Source organism: Bubalus bubalis, chromosome 17 (assembly GCF_019923935.1).
Source record: "Bubalus bubalis isolate 160015118507 breed Murrah chromosome 17, NDDB_SH_1, whole genome shotgun sequence".
Classification (NCBI taxonomy): domain Eukaryota; kingdom Metazoa; phylum Chordata; class Mammalia; order Artiodactyla; family Bovidae; genus Bubalus; species Bubalus bubalis.
Window position 1 is genome coordinate 47,450,923 of NC_059173.1, and position 23,406 is coordinate 47,474,328.

Genomic DNA, 23,406 nt, shown 5'->3' on the forward strand with positions numbered 1-23,406 from the left:
ATTTTGCTGTTTTTATTTATACTCTCCTCAGTTCTTCATATAACTTTAGTCATATCTGAACATTTTTTAACTTCCAGTGATTAATGTCATCTTAGACACACAGTTATCTTTAAATTACCTTGTGCCTCTGACTTAATAAGCGTAGTCAATTTATGCTTAATTTAACTATACAAACTAAATCAGAACCATCCATTCCTGAGTATTTTGCCCCCAAATTCACATAGTGGTAGCTGTTAATATGTGTATTATGTATCATCAGAAATGAAAATATTCTCATCATCTAAATTGAAAAGCATGTCCCTTATGTTACTAAAGAAACTAAAAATTAGCACTAAATACCTTTTTAAAAATCAAGAGTGTTTAAATAATTCTTGAGAAAGCAGTTTTACTTTTGCTAAACATACATTTAGTTTTTAAATGAACATAATGTACATTTTGATGTTAAAAAAAGTAGCTATATATTTAGTTACTTTTGTGAAGCCCTAAAAAAAGCCTTATGAAGCTAGTACTATCATTTAGAAATGATCCCAGGGAAATGATGATACACTTAATAATACAAATGAGGTCATTGCACCCAAGAACTTTCCATTTCTACACCTCTGATTGCTAGAGTTAAAATTAAAAATTGGAGGAAAACAACTTTTACCCAAAAGTGTGTATATACATGTTTTAAAAGCATACTTTGTGTTTCTAAAAAACTACCTGTATTCAATTTTATTTCTTCATTTTTCTATGTATAAGAAAAGATCCATGAAGAGTATATATAATGCACTTAATGAAATGGAACTTTTTAATCAGGAGTAATTTTGAACTTATCTGTTAATACTTAACATCATTAGTCATGAGCGCTTTACAGCCATGCCTTCTCTTATTTGTGTTATGTTGTAGATTTCTAATACTCTAGTAAGGATCAAAGGAATACACTGAAAGATTGAGAAAATAAATGTAAACATGTAGAGTATGGTCATACAGTGTTTAGATTTTATTTTAAAATGTTACTAAATTTTAGCTTAGCTTTACCTTTAATTTTTACTAGAATAATAAAACATAACTAACTTTTAATAAAAGTTAATAATTGTTTCAACACTTGCTAAAATGAAATAAAAATATTCTCTGGAGTTTAAAATTCCTTATATTCTTTCATATGGAATTCAATAATTTCTTTAAAACTGTTAACATGTGATTTAAAAATAACGTGTTTCAAGTGACACGGTAAGTTAAACATAAAGCAATCTAGATAGTCCAAGCAAATAAGGAACATAAAAGTAATTTAAGTTCAAGAATATAACTGGTTAAAGTTATATCATTAATGTAATTTAGAAAATCCCAATATTTAAAATAATATATTTAATATTGGGGACTTCCCTGGCAGCTCAGACGGTAGAGTCTGCCTGCAGTGCTTGAGACCCAGGTTCGATCCCTGGGTTGGGAAAATCCCCTGGAGAAAGAAATGGCAACCCACTTCAGTATTTTTGACTGGAGAATCCCCATGGACAGAGGAACCTCAGTTCAGTTCAGTTCAGTCGTTTAGTCCTGTCGGACTCTTTGGAACCCCATGGACTGCAACACGCCAGGCTTCCCTGTCCATCACTAACTCCTGGAGTTTACTCAAACTCATGTTCTTTGAGTCGGTGATGCCATCCAACCATCTGATCCTCTGTTGTCTGCTTCTCCTCCCACCTTCAATCTTTCCCACCATCAGGGTCTTTTAAAATGAGTCAGAGGAGCCTGGCAGGCTACAAAGAAAAGTTGCAAAGAGTCGGACACGACTGAGCGACTTCACTTTCATTTAATATTATTTTTGTAGTCTTTCTTGCTCATGATTTTGGCTTCACATTTTGAACATTATCTCTTCAGATTTTTTTTTTGTCTGGAAGCAAGTATATCTTTCAGTTTAAATCAGCCTAAACAATACAGTACTAAAGATATAAGGATTTGTGTTTTGGAAACCTATTGATTTCTTGTCAAAAACATAATCGTTCGCTAAGAATTGAAGATAATTATAAGATAAATGACTAATGAAGTTTCATCTAAACTGTATTTGTGAAATATTTCTTTTATTTGTTTAAGGAATCATACAAAATAAATTATATCAAATAGAGTGAAAAAGCCTACATTGATATGATTTTTTAAAAATCCTGAATCCATGAAATTTTCTACAATCCTAGGACTATAGGAAACCATCTTTTGAAAAGTGTTGCAATTGATTCTGTTTTCATATCAAATAACATTTAGAGTGGTCCAGATGTGTCAAAAAATCACTCTAGCTGTCTCCTGACCTAACTGTTTTTGCCTACTTTGGAGCCCTTTTGAAATTTCAACCCAATTCATATATAACATAGTGTTAAGAAAAGATGTCAGAATTTGGAAACATTGCATTTAAAATACTGCTGCCACTTTAACCTAGACTTTTCATTGGTGACCATCATTTTAGGAAAAATTCTTTTTGGTATCTATATCATTTCTACCTAGAACTTTTTAAAATTGTAGAGTATGTTTTGTTGAGTCACACCTTTTCCAATCCTTTCATTATTTCAATCTGCCCTCTGAGTGTTAAAGTCAAGATTGTGTAGGAGCATATATAGAATTCAAAGTAAAATGACTTTTCTTAGCAGTACAGATTACCCTTATATCCTTGTATAGTGTTTTCTTTGGGATTTGTATATTCCTCTAATGTCATAAACATAGCATCACTTTACCAAATATTAAATTCCACAAAAGGTATTTTTATATGTGGCCTTTTTAACATTTTTGTTTTTTAGGTCCTTACATTACTAAATGAATGGACATCTTTTTCAATATTTTTTTCCTTTTTTTAAAATGGATATATTTGTTTCTGTCCACTTTTTCTTCAAGTTGTACTGCTTTAAAAAAAAATATCCTATTTCTGAGATTTTTGTTCTCTCACTAATCTTCATAAAAATACATCTAGATTTGTGAGCCTAACTAATTTATTACTTTTTTTAGTTTATCTCTTTGTGACAAGCCTCTGGTCTTTGAATAATACCAGTCTTCCTATTTTTCCATTAAATTCTTTTATTTTGTAATTATAAATTAATCTCTCATAGTCAAAAAAGTTTACTCACCTCAACTCTGTGAGCAGGAAACATATGACAACTCAAGATCAGAAGAAACCTGATCTAGTTCATATTCTCTATATATCTACTGTTAGAATTCAATGTTCACTGAATTTTATAATATTGCACTGTTTTGAAAAATGGTAATCTATTCACAATTCATATCATTATTCCAGTTAACTGATGCATCAGCTGACTGGAACCTTCCTATACTCTAGATAAGTGAGATGTTATAAGATTATATTGTTTCTTCTCCTTTAGTTGTTGAGTAATGATCTTCTGTAACTAATATGATTTAAAGTGAAAGATATAAAAATCTTCTGAGGTGCAGATATGAAATAGAGCAGTTCATTTTAAATCTATATATCTGACAATTTCTGTGGACAATTTGCATTTTACTTATTTAGACAGCAGTGCTTCTCTTACAACATGTCGTTTAAAAATTTGTGCCTTTGGGTGAAACTAGTTAGTAGCTGATACTCTCTTGGCATATTTAGACTCATTATGCACTATGCATATTATAAGTGCAAAGTAATTATGTGATGAGAAATGAATTAATGGATGAATAAGTGTTATTAAAGTAACCAAATTTTCTTTAATGCTGTCATCGTATTTTAATTTACACACACGTCTACACATAGTTTTGATATCTCTTGGAGAAGGAAATGGCAACCCATTCCAGTAATCTTGCCTAAAAAATCCCATGGACAGAGGAGCCTGGCAGGCTACAGTCCGTGAGGTCACAAAAGAGTCAGACACAACTGAGCAACTAAACAACAACTACACACAGTTTTGATATCTCTAGGCAAATTATCTGGTAGCTCGGCGGTAAAGAATCTGCCTGTCAATGCACAAGATGGGGGTTAGACCCTGGGTTGGGAAGATCCCCTGGAGAAGGAGATGGTAACCCACTCCAGTATTCTTGCCTGGGAAATCCCATGGACAGAGAAGCTTGGTGGGTCACAGTTCATGGGGTCACAAAAGATTTGGATATGATTTAGCGACTGAACAACAACAGGCAAACTCTCTTTTTTCAATTAATAAAACATGTTTTAAATTGCTTAAATTTATCTCTAAATAGTGTCTATAAGCTTTTGTGAGGGAAGACAGAGTTCGAACTCATTCAAAATACTGAAATACACCTAACCAAGGTGTTTTGTGAAATATGATGTTTTTTTTAATATCTTAAGATTTTAAATTTCTTTTGATTTATTCAAAGAATTGAATTCATATCCTAAGGAAGAAATATATTTGTTTTTATTTCTTAACTCTCTTAGAATTTTAATTGCTCCCCTTTCTTACCAGGTCTGTAAAACAATACTTTACATGTTTTACTTACTAGCAACTTTCATACATAAGCTTTCATCTTTCACATTTTTTAAAGCTAGTATATCTTCCTTTCTTTGCTCTGTTACAGTCACTTATTCTTCTTACTTAGTTCCCAGGTAGGAGGTATTTATTTGTGTGTTATTAATTACATTTTTCAGTTCATTGATACATGGTTAAATAAAATATTGAAGGACATACAGAAGAGAAAATTAATAAAACTAATTTATATATTTTACACTGCTTAGTAAGCGATTCTTTATCTACATAAAATCATTCTTTTTGTGCACACTTTGCATTTTATTGAATTAACATTTAGCATATTAATATTATTTATATACCTCATTTTATATTACAGATCATTTTCATCCTCTTTCTTATTTTGTACATTGGAAGTAAATCCATATAAGCATTTGTCCATCACGTGAGCCTAACAAAGGAAGATTATCAATTAAAATATAAATAGAATTATCAATCAAAAGGAATATCTACTTGGGAATTTTTCCTGCCTCATCATTCTGAAGATCATGGGTCAAAACTTAAATGCATTAATTTATAAAGATATTGTATATAAGTCTGGAATTTACAACTTCAATTGCTTATAAATATCATTAAACATTGTTCAATACTCAATGTGCCAGACTTTTTTTGAGTGAGTCTGCGTCTTCTGATATCCTTTTAATAGAAATTAGATAGCATCATTTAGACAGTTTAGAAAGTGTTTTGGACCATAGCATTCATTGTTCAAGATTAGATAATACTACTGAGTCAAGACTAAACTCAGCATAATGTGGATCCACTTAATGCTTCCTAAATAACATTAATAATAATAATCTTGGAAGTTTTATATTAAAGTCCAATAAGACTCCCTGATTACTGCATTAATGATTTCTAATAACCTACATCAGTTTAGGTGGGGACAGTATAGAAGATTTGAAAGATTTAACCCAAAAATGTAATCACATAGAAAATGACATGAATAAAAAACAAGTCATAAGGTATAAAATTTACAGGAAAAAAATCAGGTCTTATTTCTTTGATACAATACACAACTTTATGTTTATACATTATATCTAGGCACTTCTAGGTACGTCTTTCTCCTAGAGATAGATTATTTTTAACTAGGGATTAAAAGATTATATGTGAACTTTATTTGAATAAAAGTTTTATAACCTGTACTTTAAAGTGCTATCTAAAGCTATCAAGCATAGCTTTTAAGTCATTGAGTTCAACAAGTGATTATAAATATATTTTCTGTGTCCTATTTTCATGATTCTGTTGTATGGATACAGTTATGCATATATATATCCCATAGAGAAGCATTATATTTTTAAGTTTAATTTTTAATTGTATCTATTTCCAGAGAAAGAATAAACAAGGATTATGCTTAGAATAAGAGTAAATTTATTTAACTCACTGCTACTTCATTATCAGAAGCTGTTTAACATGATAGTGTAGTGCTTTTTGAGGAATAGATGAGTGATACAATCAAGTTTGGTTGTTCCTTTATTTTTTTAAACTACTAGTTGTACTTTTGAGGACCAGTTCATATTGCATCATGTAGCGAAATTAACCATGACTCTGCAGAGAAAACAGATGTCTATATTATAAGGAAGACATTATTTTTACTGCTTGTAAAAATGTTGTAATCAGTAGGGCTTTTTTTCTTTTTTAATGTTGATGTCGACTAGAATCCCACACAAGATTCTAATATCACTTGTGTTGGATGTTTAACTGTATATTTTACACAAAGTAGAAAATTGACATTAGTTTGTCATCAAATATTCCAAGATTTATATATATGCCAGTAACTATGTTTCAGCTGAAATTTGGATAATTACTGTATTATTCCATAAAAAGCATATTTGTAAATGTTTTTGTCAGAAATTTCCAAAATAAGTGTTCTGAAAGATAAGAAAAACTTAAGCCTAGAAGTAATACATAAAATAAACTCAATATCAAAGGTATATTTCCTGGGTTATATTGTTAATCATCCTGGGTAAAGAAATAGGGTAGGACGCTTCTCTCATACCTAACTAAACACTGTTGGGCTTTGTCTCAAAGGGCAACATATGGTAGGAAGTTTTTGAGTCAAAAATGGCAACAGTAGATACAGTATACATAGCAAGATGTCTTGATGATGTACACTTGATGGTGTATTTAAGATAAAATATTTTCCATGTAGGTTTAATTGAAATGGTGGTAGGTCCTCAGATAAGAAAGTTAAATGTATAGTTTGACAGTTGCTATCAGTTTATTTTTAGAAATATCTAGAAAACCTAGAGATTGACCTATAGAATTATTGTACTTTTCATCTTTAATAAATCTGATGGCAGAACTAATCCCCTTGCTAGTGACTAGTAATGTGGTTTTAAGTTTTATTTACCATAGAATTGTTCATCAGACGGTTGCATTGGAGGTCATGAATCTAGATCTGTCCTGGGGCAGTATATATTGGTTCTTGATTTATCTCAGTCTTTTTGATAAGAACAGTGGTAACAGAGAACAATATTATGTAGAACCCATACATCCTACTAAGTTATGTTTTTAAACATTTGAAATGATGGATAATTTCAAGCTTATTCAAAAAAGAGAATAGTTTACTAAACTCTCCACATTCTCCAGCTTAAACAATTACCAATTCTCGGCCAAATTTGTTTCATCCAAAAGCTAATATACTTCCTCTTCATTCAGATTTTGTAAAGCAAATCCAGAAACCCTACTGTTTAATCCATAACTATTTCAGCAGGTTTATTAAAGTTTAGCATAACCACAAGAATACTCTCTCTCCTTAAAAATTTTCTTGCTATTGTTCACTGGTCATTGTTCAAACTTCCATAATTTTCTCATAACTCTTATTTGCATTTATAATTAATTTTATTCATGATTAAAATCAAGTTTGTTGATGGAAACCCATCTTTATTTTAAAACTTTGATTAATATATGATATGTATATTGGACAGACACGGCATAAATAGTGCAGTATACTTGAGTTAACTAGAATATAATAGCTGGTTATTCTCTCTGATAACATAGGGAAAGCAAATATAGCTAAAATATATCAGTGTGTAAGCTAAAAAGACAATTTACTTAGGATATATTCTCCTTGGATATGATTTCTCTTACTATCTTCGGAGTTCTTACCACATCTAACATTTTTAAAGTGCTTGATATATCTCATTATATCTTCTTATTGAAACATAATCTTCTGTTAATTTTGCAGTGTTTTACAGAAACAAATATTTAAATATGTTGACTTGAATACCAGATTATGACAACAGAGTAGAAAAATTGAAATGTCTCTTTCACATTTCTTTGAGTCTGGATTAGAAGATCATGGCAAATTGGAGATCAAGATGCTTAAAGGAGATACTGAATAAAGTAAAGAGATTAACATTTTGGAAAATAGCATATCTGAAGAGAGTCTAAAAGGTTTGAAGGACTGCAAATTGAGAAGAAAAGAGGATCGGTAACAAAGCAAATGTTAAGTGTTTAAACAAATATGACACAGATAAGATAGCGATCAGTTAATCTGTCTTTATTGAGAGCAGAAAAGAAAAAAAAATGGATCTATATTGAATCCTGAGAGATTTAAATGACATGCTATGGTAAATATTCTGACGCTGACATTGGTATTTGCTCCTGAGAGATATGAAAACACATTACCTAGAAAGCTTTACAAACTACAAACGTATGCATATGCCAACTGTGATTTGGTGGAATAGCACTTTCTAGTCCTGTGATGTATTCCCGCAGAATGCGTTTCTAACACTGGGCCTGGTTGAAAGGAGTGAAGGCATGAGGCTCAATTTTACTAGGGGAGAAAAGAAAGGCAGTTGAGAAAGCCTTGTGCTTTTATATATTTCCTTCCCTTCCTGTTTCTACATAGATGACTTCTTATCTTTTCTACTTTGGAATTTTGGAAAGGAAATATTTGGTTTCTTAAATCCTTTTTTTGCCCTCTCACACCTGGAATTGCAATGAATGATTAAATGTCTAGGAACAGAAATTAAGAAATCATGGTTTTAGAAGGAACCTTGGGAAAATAATGCAAAATCTGAGTATGAAAGTGTCTAGTGTATTTTATGTATGTGCAATAAATACCATTGGGTTTGTCTATTAAATGTATGTATTATGACTTAAAGATTTAAGACTTCTTATTATATAATAATAATTTCTAAAAAGAACCCATGGCTATAGATTTCAAATATCTATATGAAGATATTTTATTTTAAATCTCTTAGTTCATCAAATATTGATCTTTTCTTCATTGAGTTGGCTTGTTTCTCTTATAATAAGAATTTTCTACTTTAGGTATTATATTTTCCTCTATTGAGCAGTTTTAAGGAAAACCCTTGGTGTTAGTTACTATGACGTGGCTCACAAATAAAATGAAACATCCAGCATTAGTGATTCAAGATCAAGTCGCCTACTCTCCTTGAACCTGGTAGTGATATATGCTTTCTTAATTATTTTGGAAGATATAGCAAACAGGCTATATATGATCATTATATCTTGGGTTGATTACTTTGGAGAGTAAATTAAGATGTAGCATTAGCATGGTAATGTGGAGGCATGAATTCATTACACACTTAAGAAAGGAAAAATAAAGGGGAATTGTGTTAGCTAAACATTAATGCTAGATTTAATAATAGTAGCAGCTACTACTGAATGCCTATTTAATATAGGCATGAGAAGATGAAAGAAGGTGATAGTTATTCTCATCAGTCAAGGGTGATAAAATAAGCTCTATGAATTTCAGGTTATAGTACATAATTTTATAATTATTTTAAAGTATTTTATGATTATATAAATCCACTCAGTTTTATATAGGTAAAGGGGGTTTAGTATTAGACAATGTAGCAGTAACTTTTTTTGGTAAAATGGAGTGAATTTTAACTCCTTTGAACTTGAATTAAGCTGAAGATTTGAGAAATCTACATTTAAAAATTATATTATGAAATGATGGGAAGATAATTATTTCTCAGTTATAGCAAAATATTGACTATTTAAATGTTACTGGGAAAAGTATATATTTTTAAGTGCAGGTTTACTTTAGAATTGATTTTAGGAAAATACTTGACATTGAATAATTTCATTTTCATTTCATGCTTAAAACTGAGCCTGAAATCTAGAAACACCATCCTGGAGAAGTTAAATTATTTTGAGTTTGGAGGAATTTTGTAGGAATGTTTGTAGGAATTCTTCATGAAAATTGTGATTTCAAATGCTCATAAAAAGTGTGCTAAGGTATCTAGTATGAGGGAATATTGCCTTCACTTTAAACAAAAACATTTAATGTAGTTCACAAAGGGCATATTCTATTGCTTTGAAATTAATTTTAAATCTGTGTCTTTTAAAAAACCTTTTAAAGTTTTTCATATTTCCACTACTTTATAATTCTGAGGGGTAGACATCCATAGGTCCTATTGTTTGTAATACTGTTCTTTAATGCCACGGCCATTTATAACTGTAAAAAGGTTTTTAACCAGCTGTTTTAAACAGGTCTTCCCAAACAGTGTGACCCACATTCAAGAAAACTTATTATTGAAAACCTGCTATACTGCGGGCATGGTGGTCTTCAGTTTTGTTTGCCCTAGATCTAGATTATATGAATGTTCTGAAGACTGGCCAAATATGAAAATGATTTTGGCTCGTGAACTCATCAGAGTGATGTGAAAATAGGATCGATATCATAATTTAAAATACAGATGTAATAACTGAATCAACTGAAGTACTCCTGGAAGATATCCAGGGGAAAATACTATGAGAACTCTGATTGAAAATGTGTAAAGGGCATCCAATCAGCTTTATTACTGGTGATCACAGCCTCGGGCATCCTCACTCTGTAAGGACACTATGCTTCACGCACAGATCAAATAACTGAGTTTGGGTCATCTCAGTGACATCTACTCTGGGCCGTGTTAGAACCATGCAAAAGCATTTTTAGTTATTGATATCCCTCCACTCCATACCTCATAATACCTCATACAAACCTCCTTTGAAATAATTTTGAAAAAATGAATGAACCAATCTCAGGCATACTATAATGCCAATGAAAAGTTTTCTTCTTTCTTTATGAAGCTGTTCACCTGGCTGAACTGTGGTGTCATTGTTGTTGTTGTTTAGTTGCTAAGTTGTAGCCAACTCTTTTGTGACCCCATGGACTCTAGCCCACCAAACTCCTCTGTCCATGGGATTTCCCAGGCAAGGATGCTGGAGTGGGTTACCATTTCTTTCTCCAGGGGATCTTCCCGACCCAGGGATAGAACCTATGTCTTCTGCATTGGCAGGTGGATTATTTACCCCTGAGCCTCCAGGAAAGTCTGTGGTATCCTTAGTAAGTACTTTAAAAATACTATAGTCTTATTCTTTTCAGGACAGGTTTTTCTAAGCATCACTAATTTTATTCATTTTGACTTTATGATAGTTTGGAATGATTAATTTCACAAGACATCATTTTCTGATTTTCTTCTCAAAGTATGCATGTATTTCCTTTGGACCCTTAGCTTTCTACAAAATTACAAGAGTGGATCTTTATTCTGATCCTCATGTCAAAGAAGTGAGGTGTACTTAATAGCTCCAGTTAGAGAGCCAGTCTGCCAAGCTTCACATACTGACCCAACCTGTTACTAGCTGTGTGACCTCTGTAATTTCTTTAACCTTCCTAGAACTCATTTTCCTCATCTGTGACATACATCCTCAAAAGCTCATTGTGGAGATTAAATTATTTAACATACTTAAAGCAGTGAGTGCCTGGCCCAAAGGAAGCACTCATTAAGTGTTCAAAGCAACCATATATTCAGTTAAAATTGGAACAATGACATCAGCCTGAGTATGGAGAAAATTTAAATTCTGGGTTTAAATAGAACTAATTATGCTTTCTTTTACTCCCAGAGAAAAATCAGACTCCAAATGTTCTTTTCATGATATATCACTATTTTACATCTGCAGTATATATTCTTTCACATAATACATATGCTTTAAAAGTACAGTATGACTATTTTTCTTTTTCATCTGTGAAATCAATGAAACGCGTAGAAGAGAACCAAAAGCATAATGCACAGCAAATACTAAAGTTTATTTGTTTCATAATGATGTTAGTCACAAAGCATGGTTATAACTTTTAACATTTCATATTCTCATTATTTTACTTCTGCATTTCCAGTGAGTGAAGATATTGATTATGTACAATAAACAGTAAAAATAATCTGACAAAGAATACTCTTTTTTGGAACAACAGATTTGTATTTCATACAGAAAGCAGCAGAATATATTTGATGATTGTAGAAAAATAAAGAACATTTTTTCAAGTCAAAAAAATTTAAAAATTATACAAACAGATGGCCATATCCAATTTGACTTTATCTGAATTTTGACAATGGTACTAACCCTTTAGAGTAAATTCTGGCCTTGGGCAAGATATTGTTAATTCAAAGAGTTCTGATAGCCCTGAATGAGAGACACAAATGCCCTAAAATTATCACACAAAGTAAATGTAAAGAGTCTATTAGTGTGGAAAATTGGGTCTTTCTATAAGATATGTTAGGTATCTATGTCTGCCATAAATCAGTCTTTACACATAGAAGCTCAAAGTTTTTCCTGCCTCCTTTTTCTTCTTTAAAATCCTGTTATCTGGTAAACCTGATTATATCAGTCAGCCTTATATTTATATTTTTATACTTTTGTCTTTCAAAGTCAGAAAGAACTAGAAAATGATGTCATAAGCGCTTTTGACTAATGCCTGAAAAAGCTGCTCAAATTTTACTTTTTGTTTATGGCTTATTCACTGGACTCTCTCCAGTATAATTCTCATGATTTTATGATTCTCTATGTTTGTTGTTCTGCCTTCCACAGTGTTAGTTGCTCATTGGTGTTTGACTCTTTATGACCCCATGTTCTGTAGCCCACCAGGCTCCTCTCTCCAGGCAAGGATACTGGAGTGGGTAGCTATTCCCTTTTCTAGGGGATCTGCCTCACTCAGGATTCGAACCTGGGTGTCCTGCATTGCAGGAAGATTCTTTATCATCCGAACCACCAGGGAGGCCCATAGATATCATTATTTTCCTAGAAAGCAAGAGGCCTAATAGCTAAGTTGTTGTTAGGTGCCCAGTTGCATGCATCATATGTGCTTATTTCTTTTTATATTTGGCTCCTATGAAAATAAAGTTTTCTTATCTTTTATAAAATAGTGAAATTTTCCTGCATTTATAGTGCTGTTTCCCAGCTATGAAAGAAATGACATCTTAAAATAGATTTAGCTTTTTTTCACCTAATATATTCATGAATGATATTCAACTATCAACTGTATTAAGCATTGTCTCTCAAAATGCAATGGTTCCCAATGATTCTATGTTCTAAGTTTACTTTGCTAGAATAAAATGGCTTTGGTTATCTTCAGGAAAGATCCCTAAAAGCAGGGGTCCCCAACCTCCAGGATTTAATGGCTGGCAATTTACATAATAGAAATAAAGTGCACAATAAATGTAAAACATCCTCCTCTACCCTAGTCCATGGAAAGTTTGTCTTCCACAAAACGAATTCTTGACACCAAAAATGTTGGGGACTGCTGTCTTAGAGTGTAATCAAAGAAGAATTTATAGAATTCTCTTTGGGGGCCAATATTGGAGCACTATGTGATTTTTAACTGATAGACAAAAAGTACAGACTTTCATGAAGAAAAGTATGGGATTAGAAAGCAAAAAATTATGAACTGAATATTCTAGGTTTCTAAATCTTTAAACAAAATCCAGGGTTAATATTGGAAGTTAGTTTGAAAGTCATGTTTTGGATAGATTCAGACATGATTTAATGATAATACCAATAGTAATAGTAGCTAACAATTGTTAAGAACTTAATATGTTCCTGGCATTATTCTAAGAACTTTTCAGACATTAATGCATTTAAATCCTACAATGGCCAACTAAAATAGGTATTCTTACTGTCCCCATTTTATAGATTATAACATTGAGAAACAAGAGATGGTGGGGAGCCAGCCCATGGTGTATGTCAGCATCTGATTCTAGTGTAAACATCTCTAACCAATTCACTGTTAAATCTCTGGCTTAAGAAATTGGACACTAGAATGAAGTCAGCATGGATTTGTTGCATGAGGTTTAATTTTTGGTGTTGTACTAATAGAGAGTTACTGCCGTTTCAAACTTTGTGGTAATATGGGCCCAATGGAGAATGAAAATGAAAGGATTAGAGAAATTTTGGGGAAAAAAAAAGTTTAGCATTAGAATTCTAAATGTAACAATAAAAGGTAAAGGAAGTATTAATAGTTATCAGGGATAGTTCTCAGGGCTTCCCTAGTGGCTCAGACAATAAAGAAGATAAAGAATCTGACTGCAATGTGGGAGACCTGGGCTTCTATCCCTGAGTTGGGAAGATCCCCTGGAGGAGGGCGTGGCAAGCCACTCAGTAATCCTTGCCTGGAGAATCCCCATGGAACAAAGGAGCCTGGTGGGCTACAGTCCATGGAGTCACAAAGAGTCCAACATGACTGAGCGACTAAGCTAAAGGGTAGCTCTCAAGTCTTGAGGCTGGATGATTGGAAGAAGATTGCATCTGCAATCTCACAGTTGTGAGATGGTGTGAAAAACAAATGTGATTTCTTTTTTAAATTAAGATACTTAGACATGAAAAGTAGACACTGTGAAAGATGATAACTGAAAATACTAGTAGGTTGAGATATAATAGAACTTATTTTTGCATAGGAAATATTTGATCTAATGTATGTGTCCTTTAAGATGGCTCAGTGGTAAAGAATGACTACCAATGCAGGAGACATGAGTTTGATCCTTGTGTCTGGAACATCCCCTGGAGAAGGAAATGCCAACCCACTCCAGCATTCTTACCTGGGAAATCCCATGGACAGAGGAGTCTGGTGGACTACAGTCCATAGAGTCCCAAAGAGTTGGACACAACTTCGCCAGTAAACAACAGCAGCAACAATGAAAACTTTAATCACTTTAAATATGTTATTTTAAATGCCATGATTAAAACTGTCCCTGTGTTATCACAATTTCTGTGAGTTGCAGACCAGATGCTTCTAGGGAGTGATTTACTTTACTTGCGAATGTCTCTCTGTGAAAAAAGAAACCCTGAAGCAGTATTTTATTTTAAAAAATATTCACCAAAATCTTTATGTAAATCATATATAAATCTTATATATGATTAATATCAGTCTGTGATCCTTATAAGCCTAGTTTGTCTTTGTCAAAATTTATGAGAAAAAAAATGTCCGATGCTTTTCTAGAGGTTCCTGGTTTTTATTGCTGTTGATGGAACCAGAGGCTTGAGGTTGTTGGGATGGAATGACTTCTTTTAGCAGCTCATAAAACTGCTTTTTTTCTGTCACAATTATGCTTAGAATTGAGTTATCAGCCACGAAACATCCAGGCAGTCATTTTGGCTGCAAAACATTTTGTCACTCTTGGAAGATTTAGGGTGATGGAATGCAAAGTATTTCCAGATGTGTGAAGTATAAACTCTGGATCCTTGCTTTTTCTCTGTGAGAAGACACAAATATGCTTTCCTTTGCATTCCCTGAACCCAGGCATTTCTTCCTAATTCATCAAAATTAATGAAAACCCCTCTACTTTTCTGTTTGACTTCCGTTGTCAAATAATTAGAGAATATATTTACATCCATAAACATTTGACTGTAATATTCTCCACTTTAAGAATGTTGAGAGGCTTTCTGTTTTGGCTGCAGCAATTCACATTTTTATTAGCTTTAAGGGCTTTTTTGTTTAAACCCTGCCTGCATTTTTTCTTTCATGCATTCAATGATTGCTGGCTCCTTTATATACCACTTTTCCCAGGCCCTTATACTTTGGCATGCCTTTCTCCTTCTGGAATGCTCTCTCATCTACAAATCCACTCCCCACCGTGTCTGCTTGGACATGCTCTCATCAATCAAGATTCAACTCCTTTTACTTAAATGGGAAGTCTTCTCAGACAACGATATATATATATATATATATATATATATATATATATATGTTCTCCTTGTAACTTCTTATAGGTTTTATATGTAATTGCTGTTTTTAAAATATCCTGTAAAACTAGTTAAGCTATTAAAAGGGTAGATCTCTTAGATAAGAAGCATGTGTACCTATTTTCAGTTCAGTTCAGTTCAGTTGAGTTCAGTCCCTCAGTCGTGTCCAACTGTTTGCAACCCCATGAATCGCAGCAGGCCAGGCCTCCCTGTCCATCACCAACTCCCGGAGTTCACTCAAACTCACGTCCATCAAGTCAGTGATGCCATCCAGCCATCTCATCCTCTGGCGTCCCCTTCTCCTCCTGCCCCCAATCCCTCCCAGCATCAGAGTCTTTTCCAATGAGTCAACTCTTCGCATGAGGTGGCCAAAGTACTGGAGTTTCAGCTTTAGCATCAATCCCTCCAAAGAAATCCCAGGGCTGATCTCCTTCAGAATGGACTGGTTGGATCTCCTTGCAGTCCAAGGGACTCTCAAGAGTCTTATCCAACACCACAGTTCAAAAGCATTAAGGTCTCAAAACCCAGAACTTTGTCTGGAGTGAAGTAAATACTGAGAAAGGCTTATTAGGCTACATCAATGAATCAATAGATGAAACATCCTTAAACCAAAAAAGCAAGTGCATTTTTCTCTTCTTAGTTATTTAGCTATCTCCCCAGTTAACATAAATTAATATAATTACAGTAATCTCTGGATGGGAAAACAAACAACTCCCCCCAACATAACCATTTCCATTCCTAACATACACTGTCCTGGATTTCATCATCTTTCCACCTTCCATGATTTTCATGTTCTTTTATGCTGGCCTTACATATTTATTCTTTTCTGATTGGATCAATAACCTCTTAATCCTCATAGTTCAGTATCACCAACTGCTAATGTCACTAGTCTATATCTTTTTAATTGTCTGTCACATATAATTCACAAACATATATATGAACCTCAAGTAAAAATAAGGTAATCTTATACATGAACATAAAACACAATCCACTACAGAGAAACAAGTATGAGCAAGAAATTGTGGATAACTCAGGACAACTATGGCTAGACAAAATTTTTCTGGCTTTCCTGTAGGTTTTTCGGGTTTTTGTGTGAATTTTTAAATCTTTGTTATTTTTGCTTTTCATCATTATCACGTAAGTTATTTTCAAATTTTTTCTTTATGCCATTGTGGCAACTAAAGAATATCTCAGATGCTCTTTTTTAAACAAAGATGCAAAATTTTTATTTTGCTCTATGAGAACTTTAGTATCAGACATGTAGGTACATTCATACTCTAGTCATATTTTATTAATGATATAGATATGTTACATATAAATATACGTTATTAATACTATTTAACCAGAATCTCTTACTGCCTTAACAAAGGTTAGTTATTTAAAATTTGAACTTGTTCCTAGATTTATTGTGATACTTTCCATAGATAGTAAATGTAATACATGACTTTTCCTTTTATTTTTTACTTTTATTGGGTGGTTAAATATTTGCAGTAATTAGGATAAACCTTAATCAAACACAAAGTTTACAGTTACGGAATGTAATATAACTGTTTAAGGATTTAAACCTTGTCATTTAATTAGAACATAACTAAAATGATTTTTAATGTTTAACAAGCATGATAATAATCTTATTTTAGCAATTTAGCATTTTTGTGATGTTTTAAAGCTGGGTTTTATTCACTGCTTATCAGTTTTCAAATCTCTAATTATCCTATTCTAGATTAATTTGAAAGGCCAAGAGGGAGGTAGTTTAATGAGTTTCCAGAATAGAACTGAAATGAGAATGTATATTTAGGTTTAATTTTTTAGAATAAATAATTAAAAATTATACTTCTTATGGAAAGAATAAAGAACATTTAATCAAATATGCTATAGCTACCTCACAGAACAAGTATCTGACTCAAAATCAGAGTTAAAATTTAATTATAAAACAAAAAAATTTAAATGACAAGATTGTATTCATGTATGATCATAGATAACTTATTTTTATATTTTATTTTTAATCTCCTTTTGAATTCCGCCATTTTAACTTTAAAATCATTGTAGATGGAAATATGTACAAATTTATTATATGACAGAGTGCTATGGAATAATTAGAGACGATAGTGTAATATTTTTCTAGGAAACACAGCATAACATTTTCCTAAGTGATAACTAGTATCATATGTGGGATCTTGTAACTGATGTTTTGAGACTAGGGTTGCCAGATTTAGCAAGTGAAAATACATGATACCCAAATATTGCATGGGGTATATAAACAATTATTCATTGTTTTTTTCTGAAATTTAAATATAACTAGACCGTCTGTATTTATTTGGCAACCCCACTCAAGAAGTTATTGATGCTGATGTCTATATTCTTAGATTCCTAACCCGTTCGGTGTTTTTTTTTTTTCCCTAGATACAGAAAACTAGTGGTTAGCTTTCACTTTTCAGTGTGTTAGCATTTCAGTCCTCTTCTGACCATGTACTTCCTGTTATTAATTTGTTGTTTGTTTTGACATAGAAGCAACTGAATGATGTTAGGGGAATTCAAGTATATTAAATAAATAGCCAGACTTTTACACACAGTTTCTAAGTCATGTATGCTGTCTCTATTTTTTTTATAATAACCCTGTAAACGTCATGCTATTAGTATAATATTTTATTTACCAGCCCAAAGATTTTCCACTTATTTTCATAGCTTAGCTATCTAAAATGTTAAATTATTTAGAAATCTTATCCTTGTTTAAGTAGGCTATTAGTGGTTAATAAATTAGATACATGGCTGTATATTTCTAAAATGAAGATCTTATGCATTTATTCTTAAATTTTTCCCATCTTTCATTGCTGAAATGTATGCTTGGTTTTCACATAAAAGATGAAGTTGTGCATGTCACTAATGGTTGGTTTAATATTGTGATACAGTGATGTTGGCTGTTGTAAATAAACCTATACAGGTACAACATCCCTATTCTTAGAGGAGTGACTAATGCCATGCATGAATTTTCCAAACTTTTGCTTGGAAAATTAATGTTATTTCAGCCTCACAGGGAAGTAACTAATTTTATCTCCCTATAATGTTGTTTTGAAGGAAACTACTTGAAATGTCAGTAAATATTATCAACTCCATAATTTTCAAAGAAAAAAAAAACCTGAACCATTTATTCTTTAAAGAAGCATATGGATATCTTGCTAGAAATTAGATTCACATGATAATGGTATTTGTCTAAGTTAAATGAAAGATCCTTTGTCATTTTTAAAGAGATAATTGAGTGGATTGCCTTCACAAAAAATTTCACAGATATTTCTTTATTGCCATGTAAAGAATATAATTTTCAAATAGTCGTGGAATAAATCATAGTTTCTTTATCTTAGTACATTGTGGTAAAGTTTTCCAGAAATTTTTCAATGACATTATGAACATGGAAACATTAGAGTTTCATTTCCTAAATATGTGCTTAAGTAGCTTCAGAGATTTAAAAAATAATTCTGTCTTCAGACTTGATTGTGAGATACCATTGAGGCAAGGGGGTTTTGTTTGTCAAAGAGATGATGGCTAAAGATTTCTGGGTAGGATCATGTCCTATTACTTTTTCCTCCTCAGGGAATATTTGTTAAGCTTACAAGGCAAAATTTCTGACATTTCTAGATAAGTTTGTAACACATCATGAATCTATAAAATTTTATGTGAGTACATCATTATGATAAAATTTTTAAGCATATATTTTAATGTCAAAGTTTAATTCTTTAGTGTTTAAAAATGATATTTAAAATATTGACAATTTTTGTGTCTAGATGATTACCGTGTGTTTTTAAATATCTTGCTTAAATCAATTCAAATAATGATAAAGTATATTGTCTAATTAAAGGAGTTAATTACTATCAATATTTTTTCTTGTAGATTTAAAAGCACTCATTTAATATAATTAATCACAGACAAAGATTTTCAAAGAAAACAAAATTGAGTTACTATTATTACCCCTACCCTGTTAAAAGTATTAATGATAGTTGACTAAGTTGCAGTAACCCATAGAATAGATATTTCTTGATGAAATATCTTATTGCCTTAGTAGGCTTCCCAGGTGGTTCAGTGGTAAAAAATCCACCTGCCACACAGAAGACTCAGGTTTGATTCCTGGGTCGGGAAGATCCCTTGGAGAAGGAAATGGCAACCCAGTCCTATATTCTTGCCTGGGAAATACTGTGGACAGAGCCGTAGGGCAGGCTACAGCCCATGGGGTCTCAAAGAGTAGGATACGACTTAGCAAAAGTATCTGCATCGCCTTTAATAAGAATATAGTTTTAAAGTATACATACACATACACATTACATATAAATCACATACACACAAATATACACAAGTATGTAGAAACTTCTAGAAGCCTATGGATCCTCTATCAAGAAGAATTTCATGGTGTTTCTGGAGACTCTCTTCCTCAAAGCTATGTGAAGGTAATGGTATTCTGTCATAATTTTGGACTGTGCTTGTAGACAAATAGAAGCCCGTATTTTCAAGGCTATTAAATCTAACAACAAAACAGGCTTTAAAAATAAGTTCCAAGCAATACTAAATTCTGAAATTTTCACAGGTAATAAACTATGGACTTTGCATAGTGCATGAACTCTGCTTCACCTCAAGGGTAACTTCCAGCTTATGAAATTAATTCCATCTTTGCACAAACCATTCTTAATAAGCAAATGATGTCCAATTTATTTTTATTTTCTAATCTTAAATTGATATATGGTTTACATCATAACTAAAAAATAAATGTATTGGTAGCTAGATTCTTAGGTAAGATGGTGACTATTTAGGGGTGTCAGAGTTTTTAGACCTAAAGTGTCAATGTTTATCTCTTATTTTAGAAATGGTTCATTTTACTCATTTATTGATGTACATTTGTAATCCACAAAACTACACTTGCCGATTTCTTATCTCTTAAAATACCCTTGGGTTTATCTTTTAATTTAATAGATATTTAATAACTACAAAGCATATTGTAAGCGTTGCATGCCTATATAGATTAAACTAAAAAAAAAAAACACTTGGTTGTATGACATATTTCTTATATGAATGTTCTGAAGGCTTTTTTGAGTCATTTATTTCAGTTTCCTTTCTAAAAGATTAATCAGGTTTACAGGTGGAAATGTCCTTCTCCAAATGAACTCTTTCTAGATATATTCTATAATCTCTTAACTATGTCAAAGTAAAATAAAGAGGTATATTGTTTGATGAAAGGAAAAAAAATAAATTTAACATGAGGGTGGTGTGAAGAATATGCAATAAATATAAGAACTCAAGATTACATTGCTCTGAGCTAATGTAGTTAGAAAGACAATCTATATTATACTAACAGAAGGCTTTTGGTCTTTATAATTCATAATAAAGCATAGCATGTAATGGTTTTAATTATATACATATCTAACTTAAAATATTTTTGTAATTTTTGAGAGGGGGAAACATAATATGAACAATATGCAACTATATTGAAAAAGAAAAGCAATATGGGGAAGTGGGAAGATAAAAAAAACAAAACAGCAAATTTTAATAGTTAATGAACTATGCTCATTTCAAAACTTCAGGGTTAAAGAGAAAAAAAAATTCTTTAGAGACATTTTTGAAGAGAATCTTCAAAAATGGTTTGAGAATGAGACAGAGGAAAGTTAAAAGAACTGATTATTCAGCTGGAAAGATCTCTAATGGGGGCTTGCTTTTAAATGCTCTTTCAGTTTATCATAGGCTATCATACAGGGAACAGAGAGCAGATGTTTCAGACTCCTACAAGGGGGAACGGGCTTAAACTCTTGTGTGCTAGGTTGACTTTATACATAAAGAAGTGTCCTGACCGTGAGACTCATGAAACATTTGAATGACCTCCCAAGTCGCTTACTGATCTCAGCTTCTAGAAGTATTTCACTGTAGTGGAGAGTCTCAATCATGTGGGATATTTGAAGGCTGTTCTTTCTTTCAGTGGCAGAAATAGATTAGATCACTTCTTAAGCTTTATTTATTGCTTTAGCTTCTGTGATCTACACTGTCATAAAGTATAAAGGGTATTATGCTTCTTGTTATGAAAGCAGAGGAATGTGACTATCCAAATGATTAAATTGTCATTTTAATATATCATACAAAATTATTTTTCACCAGACTATTATTAAATGATATTATGCTGAATAAATAGAATACCACTAGTGATTTTTTTCAATTATTTTTGAAACATACATATTTACAGTCATTCTTCTTAAGTCATTAGAATTTTTAACTGTCCAACAGTTTAATATCATACTTTACAAATTACTAAAGGCAACAACATGATTCTCCAATATAAGAAAAAATTTGCATCATGGAACTTTCATTGAAATTATACATATATGCTGAAAATATACATATATACATGGTAAATATATGCATACATATATGCTAAATTATGAGAAGATGGGTATTTGAATCTCTTCTACATTAATAATAATTTTTCATATGTAGTTAAGACTGTAAAATAGCTGTCTTAAATGTAACATTCTTATGACTCATTATGAAGAATAAATGCAGTGAATGAATCGAGGTAAAAAGGAATGGCAATCATCCTTTTCCTATTACTTTTGATTTGACTGAAAGTAAAATATTTCATTCATATCAAGTGATTAAATCCCCACATATGCTAATGAACAGCTAAGGAAAAATACATTTGTGAAATGAAAAGAAAAAGCAGAAATTCTTCAACTATGCTTTGATAATTCCAAAATATATATAGAATACATCAGAAAGCATAGAGATTCAATGTATTTGACCCATAGTCTCTAGCCTGAAATGTAACAGATGCATTGACATAATAGTTAATACTGTGGAACAACTGTCCTTGGTACAGAGCCTAAAATGTAAAAAGATTGATTTTTCTTTTTTATTATGTGCTGCTTGTTCAACCTTAATCCATACAACACCTAAAGAATAATCATTATTCAGTATTCAAACTTCTTAAAAGTTTTGAAACAAGATGTATATAACTGTAACTTTAGTAAATAAAACTTTTTATTTTCTCTAGCTTGTCTAGCAATCCTTAACATTTAGGAAATTAACTTTTGAAGTAAAAGAAATCTTCCCTCTCCATTCTAATTTCTTCTGACCATCCACCTCAGTCCTTACACTTGTCTTATTCACATTTGCATTCCTGAATTAACACATAGGTGGGAAAAGGTAAATGTAATGAAAGGTGGTTTATATTATTCAGAGCACTAGTGGAATAGGTGCACTTTAAATAAAAGCAGCACACATGTAACCCTAAGCAACAATAAAATAAACCTTTTAAGCTTTTGTTTATGTTTCAGATATTAATTATAACTGTGAACTATTTTCATAACACTATTTCTTTTGGTACTCTAAATCAAATAAACATATAATATCTATGCTAATAGCTTTTTTCATAAGTGATCTTTTAACCTAATTAGAAATATTTTACTGATTTAAACCTGTGTTAGGTTCACTAATTTCTGTATTTATACTAAGATGCAGATTTTCAGTATAATTCATTTGTTTCACATAAAGTGTTGGCTTATAGGTTGAAATTGGAGAAGGAAATGGCAACCCACTCCAGTGTTCTTGCCTGGAGAATCCCAGGGACAGGGCAGCCTGGTGGGCTGCCATCTATGGGGTCACACAGAGTTGGACACAACTAAAGTGATTTAGCAGCAGCATAGGTTGAAATAGGTTATTCCTGACTTTCTTCTGGTTTTGAACTTTGTAGAATGATGGTTCTTATAAATCAATAGTTTCTGTTTTATACTGTTTAAGAAAAAACTTCAACCTGTAAGTAATATCTCCAACTTATTTTGAAAACAAAAATTATATTATTTGTAAGATGATGGTATATTCTGGGTTGTCGGAAAAGTGCAAGAGTATGTCTTCTGTAGTTATTAATACTGCTCTCTTTCAGCCACACAGTTGTTCAGTTTAGACAATAAGTTATTTGATCACAACAACTATATGTTCTAATTCATTTTATAAGCCCAAGTTTCTATGATGGCTA

The 23,406-nt window shown here is 32.0% G+C and overlaps 1 protein-coding gene across 3 annotated transcripts in view; it reads left to right on the forward strand.

Moving 5' to 3' along the window:
• Positions 1-23,406, forward strand: part of PCDH10 (protocadherin 10) — a 46,130-nt gene that overhangs the window by 16,501 nt on the left and 6,223 nt on the right. For 2 of the 3 annotated variants that reach the window (XM_045163166.1, XM_006049833.4), the window contains one exon: positions 4,762-5,036. The exons of the other annotated variant lie outside the window; for it this stretch is intronic. In XM_045163166.1, the coding sequence (XP_045019101.1) occupies positions 4,762-4,802 (41 nt within the window). In that variant the 3' untranslated portion in view covers positions 4,803-5,036. Of the gene's footprint in view, positions 1-4,761; positions 5,037-23,406 lie in introns of those variants that run through there. 3 annotated transcript variants of the gene reach the window in all.